The 10,773-nt window shown below is 38.2% G+C and overlaps 1 protein-coding gene across 1 annotated transcript; it reads left to right on the forward strand.

Annotated features, from left to right (window-relative positions):
- Positions 1-7,285: 7,285 nt before the first annotated feature.
- LOC140977635 (uncharacterized) lies at positions 7,286-7,789 on the forward strand. The gene has a single exon (XM_073442382.1). The coding sequence runs from the start codon at positions 7,286-7,288 to the stop codon at positions 7,787-7,789; it is 504 nt and encodes a 167-aa protein (XP_073298483.1).
- The last annotated feature ends 2,984 nt before the right edge of the window (positions 7,790-10,773 follow it).

Below are 10,773 nucleotides of genomic sequence, written 5' to 3' on the forward strand. Positions count from 1 at the left end.
GGATTTTTAAATTCTGGTATCAATCCGTCCATTTTCTGAAAATACTTTCAACACAAAAGTTGTAGTTTATTGTGTTGTATTCGATTTGATATAAAATTCATAATTTTTGAATAAGCAATGAGGGAGATATGATTTTTCTTGCAAAACCGCACAATCTGTCCGAAGAATATTTTGACATCAAGCTCTTGATATCTAATCTTTCGGATTTTTAAATTCTGGTATCAATCCGTCCATTTTCTGAAAATACTTTAAACACAAAAGTTGTAGTTTATTGTGTTGTCTTCGATTTGATATAAAATTCATAATTTTTGAATAAGCAATGATGGAGATATGATTTTTCTTGCAAAACCGCACAATCTGTCTGAAGAAAATTTTGACATCAAGCTCTTGATATCTGATCTTTCGGATTTTTAAATTCTGGTATCAATCCGTCCATTTTCTGGAAATACTTTAAACACAAAAGTTGTAGTTTATTGTGTTGTCTTCGATTTGATATAAAATTCATAATTTTTGAATAAGCAATGATGGAGATATGATTTTTCTTGCAAAACCGCACAATCTATCCGAAGAATATTTTGACAGCGAGCTCTTGATATCTGATCTTTCGGAGTTTTAGATTCTGGTATCAATCCGTCAATTTTCTGAAAATGCTTTCAACACAAAAACTGTATTTTATTGTGTTATCTTCGATTGGATATAAAATTAGTATTTTTTTCGATAAGAAACGAAAGAGTTATGATTTTTCTCGTAAAACCGCTCAAGCTGTCTTAATTGTGCGAGAATATTTTTGTTCAAGTTTTTGGTGTGAGTTCCATTGGGTCTTGTTCTTAATTCTTGGTTGGCCTGTGGCCATTAGCCTTGGACTAAGACATGCCCAAATGTGTTATGGAGGTCGTGTTTTTAACCGTTCGTGATTTGGTTAAGTTTAGAAGTCGTACGAGAATGTACGGTGCAATGTGCCAAAGTGACTCTCGAAAGAGCGTTTCATGATTTTGGCCTCCATGCACAATTTTCGTGTATTACAGCCCTTTGTATATATTTTCCAGTATTTTAGATGTATTTTAATCATGACTAAACGATGGTTCGATGTTGGTTCGGGTTGGTACGGAGTCATGGTTAGATACTAAGTTTGTTGGGTGTAATTGTCTCGTTTTTAGTTCGAATATGAAGTGTTGGTCAAGTTGAGATTATTTGCATGTGTCTCATGTTAGAATTAGGTCGCAGTGAGCCTGGGAACGATCCAACTCATTTGGTAAATTAAAACAGGATAATAATTATATTACGTGCATAAAAAAAAAATTAAATTACGATATGATATGTTATGACAAGGCTCTATCGAGCAACTCTTTTATGTACGATTTTTTTTTCAGTTATGCACGTATTTATAATTACTCATGACACGATTTTCACGTTACGCTTTACGATACGATATTTTTACGTTGCATGCGATTTTATGATATATTTACTTGTTATTCACGATATATGCACGCTGGGTCTTTAGACTCACTATTCATTCTCTCCATTTTTGTTCTTCAATGGTTGGAGAAAACACTCACTTCTCAAAGAAAAATCCTCATATTTTTCTAGTGCAAAGTATGAGGGGATCTACCTAGTTGGTGGTGGGCTTTATTTTAGAGCAAGGAGTGCTCTTTGGAAGCTTGTAGAAGTTCTTGCCATACAAGAGCTAAGGTGTTTACACCTTAGTTGGAGCCATCATCAACATCAAGAGGTTGATAGGTATTTTTCTAAACACACTATGTATGAAATTTTGTTGTTTTTGTATTTGCTACACATTAAATCAAGGTGGCCGAAAATTTCTTATGAAAAATAAAAATTTTAAACTTCCGTTGCGGTTCCGGTCACCGTAACCGATCCCCTGTCAGTTGAACCTTAATGGACGGTCTCCATTAGTTCCCTCAATAATATGAGCCGAAATCATGGGAGTTCCACGTAGTTCACATCACCATGTCAATGGATGTCAAAGCTTTCCGGCACCCAGGGCCCCCCAATAATATGAACCGAGCCCCGAGTACGGGTAGCGTTCATCATGCACCCATTGTCGAAGGAAGACATGGAAATTATAAACAAATTTATAATTCCCCTTTTCGGGCTTGATATTAATTTTGAATCTTATTCAAAATTAGGGTTTTTAATTTTGAAAGGTTTCATCATTAATTTTATTTAAAAAACTCTCCATGTTTGATCGTATGTTTGCCGGATTCATGCAACTTTGTTATTATCACAATAATAACGCACATACTCATTATTTATAACATATCGTGCATATATTATAAACAGTAAACAAACAAGGATGATCAATCGCCCCGAAACCAATGGCCCGTGTGAGCTAAACACAGGCCTAGGTCCAATCCTAGGGAAATGCATGGGATGCAAATGCAACTATTACATTAGCTTCCACTATTTACATGTCTTCGATCTTCATAATCATCATGGCCACCATCTTCCAATCTTGATCATCCACTATACTAATATTTACAAATAAATATCCATGGCAAATAGGGATACATCTCATGGGGTGGGAACGGGCCATAAACCAAGCCCACTTTAAATTTGATAATTATTACAATCATTCATCACAAAATATCCTAGCATACACCTAGAAAATTGGGCTTGGGCTTTTGATCATCCTTCATGCATAATATCACATATCATACACCATCAATTCATTATCACAATAATTAATTGATCCAATCACTAACCGTCACGATTATAAACTAAATTAACAAAGTATACAAACACCTTTGTCTACTTTCCAATTAATTTATTTATAACCGAATTTCTTGTAAATCACAATTTACTATAAATAATTAAAGTCCAACTTCAATTATTTATTTTATGAGAAAATGTTTACAACTTTTGTAATTTTAAACTTAAGGGCCCGAAAACTTATTTTTCACAAAAAACATTTTGGCCCATTTAAAATTCACAAATATGTTAGCCATCCAATGGCCCAACAACTCAAGGCCCATGACACTTTGATATTTCAAAACACCTTTTGAAAACCCTAGTCGTCATCGACGTCGCCGGAGCTCCGTCGCCGGATTCCGGCCAACCAAAATATTTTTTTTATTTTTCAATAGGGGGATTCAGGCAGCCTCTCGGGATGCCCTAGATGCCCGAAATGGGCAGCCCCTCGGGCAACCCGAGCTGCCCGAAATGGGCAGCAAGTTACCACAAAAATGGCCTTGATTTTTGTTGCAAAAACTCACCTCATGCGGTTAGAAATCGATCTCAACATAATATCATGTATATGTTACAAAAAAACTAGTACCCTTAGCTCTGATACCACTTGAAAGGGATCGATTTTAGGTGTTCGAAATCGCAACGGAAGCACAAAATTGTTTTCTAAACATGAAAATCGAAATTTTTGAGAAAAATTTGAACACCAATGTACTAGTGTGTAACATATACTAAACACCTTTGTCATACATAGGGTGTTAAGAAATTTTACCTATCAACCTCTTGAGGTTGATGATGGCTCCAACTTAAGTGTAAACACTTTAGCTCTTGTGTGGTAGACAATCTTCAAGCTTCCCTTTGAACACTCTTTGTTCAAAATCAAGCCCACCACTTGCAAGCTAGAACCTCCTTACACTTGCACTAGAAAATGTAATGATTTTTCTTTGAGAAGTATTTTGTTTTCAACAACTTGAAGAACAAAATGAGAGAAGAATTTTTGGAGAGAAATTAGGTGGTATTTTCGGCCAAGAGGAGGAAAGAATAGGGAGTGAATGAGTTGTCTTGGTGCTTGAAAAAGTTGAGACTACTTTTTGCATGCCATGCAATATTTTAATCAAAAATATTCCACAACTCTTCACCTCCCTAGCATGCAAAACCTAGTGGGCTTGTAACTTTTACAAGGGGCCCATGAACTTTTAATTTAATTGTCTCAAACATATTTGAGCCCAATTAGACTTTACTTGATTTTACTCAAGCCCACTAGTTAAATAATTATTTCCAATTGTGCTCTACAAGGCCCAATGTTATTTAATTAATTCAACACTTGAATTAATTTAATTTAGTCCGTAATAATGTTTATGAAAATCACAATTTTCAAATACATTATTCACTTGGCCTACTTTTAATTTAGGAACACATTCATAAATTAAAAATGACATTTCTCTCATAGAAGTCTTACTTCTATTTTTCTTTACGCTTATAAACTCATTTATAAGTCATTCAACACATTGAACTATTTTAGCTTCTCAACGGGATCTAGAAAGCTAGCACTTGTGTGGCCCTCAATAGTTCATTGATACAACTAGCCGTGGGTTCACATCTCCATGTGATTCGGACTAAACATGTCCTTATATGAGCAGACCCCAATTTTTTCATTCTTACTTATCAACTCCTTGATAAAAAGAATGTCAGAACTCAAGTCTGATAGTACCCAACCAATCATGTTAAACGCCTAGCAGCATCGCTTACATGATTCCCTAGGTATCAAATGATAGTGCCTGCAAGAACCATTCAATTATGGTTAGCGTACAGTACGGTCCCTTCAACTCATATATCCCGACCGATTCGACAACCATTGGTTTATCGAGAGTTGTCAATGAATCGATACTATGTGTCATGTCGTAGTTGCATCGATGGTGTAATCTATGAAACCCCTTTCTTAATTACCACCATATTCTGATCAGAGATTTCAAACTACACATACATGAGAACACATAGGATATCCATACCCGAAGGTAAGCGGTGAATCCCCGACTACAATGCATCGACTCCTATATGTTTCGACAGAACACCCAACCTTGCCACCTGATGACCCCTTGAGAGTCGGTAAACAAGTCAAAGTGTAATTCTAGCACATAGAGTCTCAATGTTGTCCCGGGTCATAAGGACTAATGGTGTACAACCATAAACTAGGACTTTTCCACTCGATAAGTGAGAACCACTTGGAAAGTCCTTTAATGGAGGGTTGTTCAGTGCACTCTACCAGGAGCACCTATCTGCATGCTCGGACATCACAATGTCCCCTACCAATGAAACATGGTACTCACATCGCAGATACTAGTCTCGAACTCGAGCGGCCTATATCCTTCTTAGTGGCAGCTGAATCGACTAGAAACCGTTTAGAATATACAGTATTACAAATATGAGTTTCATGATACTCATCATATGAGCATCTCATATTCTTTCTACTATTTGTATATTCAAGGGCTTTATCTATGCAACTAGCATGGGTATACAGATAAAGAAGTGCCAAAATAATAATTTCAAATATTATTAAAATAAAGACTGTTCATACATAGAATTTAAACATGAACCCTCAGCCAACACTTGGCTCGACGGGCACTTACTCTTACAGTCGTTTTGCAGCATCAGGCCGAGGTTCCGCCAGTGGAGCTCGGGATTGAGGTTGGATTGCTTGGTTCTGTCAGTGGAGTTTCCCAGTTAGTCTATATGTATGTCTTGAGTTTGTTTCAGTCTTGTATTGTAGTTTATTTGCCAGAAGATGCCCAGTGTATCTGTAGTGATATTTGGAAGTTTTCGTGATGTTCTGAGTCGACCCTATGATTATTATGATGTGGTGAGTATTTGGAAAGTTTTAATTTCTTTTTAGTCCTGGCAAGTGAGGCTATAGGTTGTTGACTTTTGTTTTTGTTTTTATGACTCCAGTTGGATATATTTTGACATAAACTGCTGCTTGAGTTTTTCGGGATGTCCTACTTACGGGGAGGTCATGCCGAAAATTTTCTAGGCCCTGAGGTCCGTTTTAAAGTATTTTAAACATATTTACGCTGCAGCTTTAAATCAAACCACTATTGTTTGATCATTAATTGTCGTTAGAGTAAATGGGCCTCACATCTTGGTATCAGAGCGTAAACTAGGATACGCTCGAACTAGAGTCTAGGACACTTGAGTCTTGGCACTAAAATGGTTGTTGCGCTGGTTATGCTACTTGACAACATGCTTATGTGATTATATGATTTGTTTACTTCCCTTCTAATTGTTTTGGAGTTTTATCGTATAGAATGGAGGGAGGTGGAGAAATTCCTGTTGATGAGATTCCTCTAGCTCGAGGTCGTGGTTGAGGTCGTGGACGTGGTAGATCTCGTGTCCATGTTGCTGATGATACTTTTGTTGAGCAAACTGCTGATCAGCTAGAGCAGCTTAGGATGGATGAGTTAGTTGCCTGTTTTCACTCTATGCATCCACCTCGATTCAGTGGATCGGAGAGAGCCGAGAAAGCAGAACTGTGGATTTCTGAGATTGAGGATTTGTTTGATTTGATCGAGTATCCTTCAGAGCGTCGATTGAGATTAGCTGTGCATCAGTTGAAAGATCGTGCCAAAATGTGGTGGTCTACTACATCGATGACTTAGATGCTCAAAGGATTGTTCCATCGTGGGATATATTCAAGCTGAAGTTTAAGGAAAGTTGTTGTCCTCCATCATTTTACAGTTCTAAGGCTTCGGAGTTTCATAACTTGAAGGAGGGCGATATGTCAGTTGCGGAGTATGCGGATACTTTTTATGCTATGCTAAGATATGCTCCTCATGTTGCTGCAAGTCAGGTTGCGGTTGTTGAAAGTTTCATTGAAGGATTGAATGATCATCTGCACCCTTCTGTTTCTACCGATAAGCCACTGAATTATCTTGAAGCAGTGGAAATAGCAAAATGGGCTGAAGCTAGTCTTAAGAGGAGTGGCAATCGAGGGACTACCCAACATCATCAGTCGGGGAGACAACAATTCAGTTCATCTGGTTCTGCATCTCTTCGTCCACGTGGAAAACAATTTAAGAAGCCTGGTTCTAGTTCTTCGAGTTCAGGGAGTTCAGGGAATCGGGGTGGATATCGTTATAGTGGACCTTACTGTGATCACTGTGGGGGCAAGCATTCAAGTAATTAGTGTGTTGGAGTTCAAAGGGTTTGTAATAATTGTGGTCGGCCGGGTAATTTTGCTAGAGTCTTTCCTAGTAAGACGGGGAAATCAGCCCAGGCAGGTAGTGGAGCTCAAAGTAATTGAATTCCAGTAGCGTCCCAGTCTTTTCATCAGCCTAGTCACCCTTCGCATCAGGGTAGAGGGCAAGGTGGTCAACAGAATCAGTCATCTGTTCATGTATTTGCCTTGACTGAGAATGAGGCTCAGGCAGCTCCAGGTACTGTCATTACCGATAACTGTACTTTATGTGGTTTTATAGCACGAGTGTTATTTGATATTGGAGCATCTCATTCCTTTGTTTCTCATGCATTCGTCGTTTCGCATGATCTTCGCACCACTTGTATGAATTCCAATCTATCTGTTGCTACTCCGATGGGCAAAATGATTATCACTCATAATGTGATGTTCAATGCGATTTTGTTTAACGATGAAAATGTTCTACAGCTGAATCTCATAGTCCGAAATATGCATGACTTTGACTGTATCGTTGGTATGGATGTTTTGACTGCAAATCTTTCCACTGTTGACTGTTATCGAGGAATAGTTCGTTTCAGGCCTAGCTTTGCTCCTAAATGGAATTTCTATGGCCTTGGTTCTCAAGCCAAGATTCCTCTAGTTTCTGCCATTGAGATGAATCGATTGTTAGATTCTGGTCATGAAGGTTTTCTAGTTTATGCTGTTGATCTATCGCAGGATGAGCGACGGATTTCTGATATTCCTGTAGTCCGTGAGTTTCCTGATGTGTTTCCAGAAGAGATTCCTGGTTTTCCACCAGAACGAGAAGTTGGGTTCAGTATCGAATTAATGCCAGGAACTGAACCCATATCTCGAGCACCATATCGTTTAGCTCTTGTTGAGCTAAAAGAACTGAAATAACAATTACAAGATTTGTTGAGTAAATGTTATATTCGTCCGAGTTCTTCACCGTGGGGTGCACCGATTCTATTTGTCAAGAAGAAAGATGGTACGATGAGGATGTGTATTGATTATCGACAACTGAATAAGTCTACTGTCAAGAATAAATATCGACTCCCTAGGATTGATGACTTATTTGATCAATTGCAAGGTACTTCGGTGTATTCTAAGATTGATCTTTGTTCTGGGTATCATCAAGTGCGAATCAGACAAGAAGATGTGCCGAAAACAGCTTTTCGTACGAGATACGGACACTTTGAGTATTTGGTTATGCCTTTTGGTTTGACCAATGCTCCTGCTGTGTTTATGGACTTGATGAATCGAGTATTTCATAAATATCTCGATCGTTTTGTGATTGTATTCATCGATGATATTCTTGTTTATTCCAAGTCCGAGGAAGAGCATTCCAAACACTTGAGCATAGTTCTTCGAATTTTTCAAAAGAAGCAGTTGTATGCCAAGCTATCCAAGTGTGAGTTTTGGTTAGATAAAGTTGTGTTTCTAGGCCATGTCATCTCTCAACATGGTATTTCTGTCAATCCAAGTAAAGTGGAAGCAGTTCTAAACTGGGCACGACCGACCAATGTGCCAGAGATTCGTAGTTTCATGGGTTTAGCTGGTTATTACCGGAGATTTATCGAAAATTTCTCAAAGATTGCTAGACATATCACTCAACTAACTCAGAAAAATCAGAGATTCATTTGGTCTGATGAATGTGAGTCAAGTTTTGTCGAGTTGAAGAAGAGATTGACTTCTGCACCAGTTCTTACCATCCCTAGTGGTTCTGGAGGATTCGTTGTTCGCACCGATGCATCAAATCGAGGATTAGGTTGTGTACTGATGCAGCATGGCAGATTTGTGGCCTATGGTTCTCGTCAATTGAAACCGCATGAGTCTAAGTATCCTGTTCATGACTTGGAATTGGCTGCTATCGTTTTTGCTCTCAAGATTTGGAGACATTATTTGTTTGGGGAACAATTTGTAATCTATTCTGATCACAAAAGCTTAAAGTATATGTTCTTTCAGTCAGATCTGAATATGAGACAGAGACGTTGGATGGATCTTTTGAAAGATTATGATTGTGAGATCCAGTAACATCCGGGAAAAATGAATGTCCTTGCCGATGCTTTGAGTTGTAAGGTTGTTGATGTTAATTTATCCTCGATTCATGTTTCTAAGTTACGAGAGGATATTTGCACCTCTGGGGTTGGATTTTCAAATCCAAGGTAATGCTGTTTGTGTATCTCAGATTTCTGTTGAGCCAGAGTTGATTCAGATTGTAAAGTCAGCTCAGAAAACTGATGATCGAATTCTGAAATTTTATGAGTTAGTATCTCAAGGACACCAATCTGGTTTCTCGATTCGCTCAGATGATTCCTTTGGTTGAATGGTAGATTGGTTGTCCCAGATATTCCTGAATTGCGTACAACCATCCTTAAAGAAGCTCATTGTGCTCGATATAGTATCCACCCAGGAGGCAGGAAAATGTATCATATTCTACGGCCTCAGTTTTGGTGGAAGAATATGAAAAAGGATGTGGCTGAGTTTGTGTCTCGTTGTATGATCTGTCAGCAAGTCAAAGCAGAACGAATGAGACCTGGAAGATTATTGCATAGTCTTGAGGTTCCTCAGTGGAACTGGGAGAACGTAGCTATTGATTTTGTCACGCATTTGCCACGTACTTCTCGTCATTTCGATGCCATTTGGGTGCTTGTCGACAGATTATCTAAATCGGCACACTTTATTCCGTATGAGATGACGTATTCGTACAAGAAGATGGCTCGTCTGTATATTGAAAATGTTGTGAGACTTCATGGAGTTCCAGTTGCAATAGTCTCAGATCATGACCCTAGATTCACATCAAATTTTTGGACTAGTTTCCAAAAAGAAATGGGTACATGACTTGCGATGAGTACTGCGTACCATCCTCAGACAGATGGTGAGACAGAACGCACGATCCAGACACTCGAAGATTTGCTTCGAGCTGTAGTCATGGATTTCAAACATAGTAGGCAAGAAGCTGTAACTAGTAGAATTTTCATATAACAACAGTTTCTAGGTGACTATTGGTATGGCACCTTTTGAAGCTTTGTATGGCAAACGATGTCGATCACCTCTTTGTTGGGATGAATTTGGTGAGAAGCATTCGACTGGACCTGACATTGTTAAGGAAATGCATGATAAAGTCCAGTTGATTCGTCAGAGAATGAAAGCTGCTCATGATCGGCAAGCTAGTTATGCTAACAGACGTCGTCGACCTCTAGAATTTCAAGTTGGAGATTTTGTGTTTCTGAGGATCTCTCCGTTTATAGGTGTTGTTTGTTTTTGCATGAGAGGTAAGTTGTCACCTCGTTTCGTTGGTCCCTACGAGATTGTTGAGCGTATTGGGACTTGCGCTTATCGTTTGGATTTTCCCAAGTCCTTGTCTGGCATCCACGATGTTTTCCACGTTTCTATGTTGCGTAAGTATGAGCCCGATCCATCTCATGTGATTCAACTTGATGAGGTTGAACTTGATCCGTCTCTATCGTATACTGAGTATCCTATTTGTATATGGGATCGTAAAGATACAGTTTTACGCAATAAAGTTATACCACTTGTACGTGTTCAGTGGTCGAGGCATGGCGTTGAAGAATCAATGTGGGAAACAGAAGAGAAGATGAGAGCATCTTATCCATATTTGTTTGATTCTTATAAATGTATTGTTGGTTTAGTATTGTGTGTAAGATGTATGTGTATAAACTGAAAATTCGGGGACGAAATTTGTTTTAAGGAGTGGAGAAGTGTAAGACCCTGTAATTAATTATCTAGTAATTTGGCATAATTAGAATAATTATTGAGTTGTAAATTAAAATAATTATTTATGACAAATAAATTCTAGAAGTGTGTTAAAAATATGTATTTTAGAATATCGGAGAATTTAACGATATAAAATACATATAGAG

Source organism: Primulina huaijiensis, chromosome 5 (assembly GCF_012295235.1).
Source record: "Primulina huaijiensis isolate GDHJ02 chromosome 5, ASM1229523v2, whole genome shotgun sequence".
Classification (NCBI taxonomy): Eukaryota; Viridiplantae; Streptophyta; class Magnoliopsida; order Lamiales; family Gesneriaceae; genus Primulina; species Primulina huaijiensis.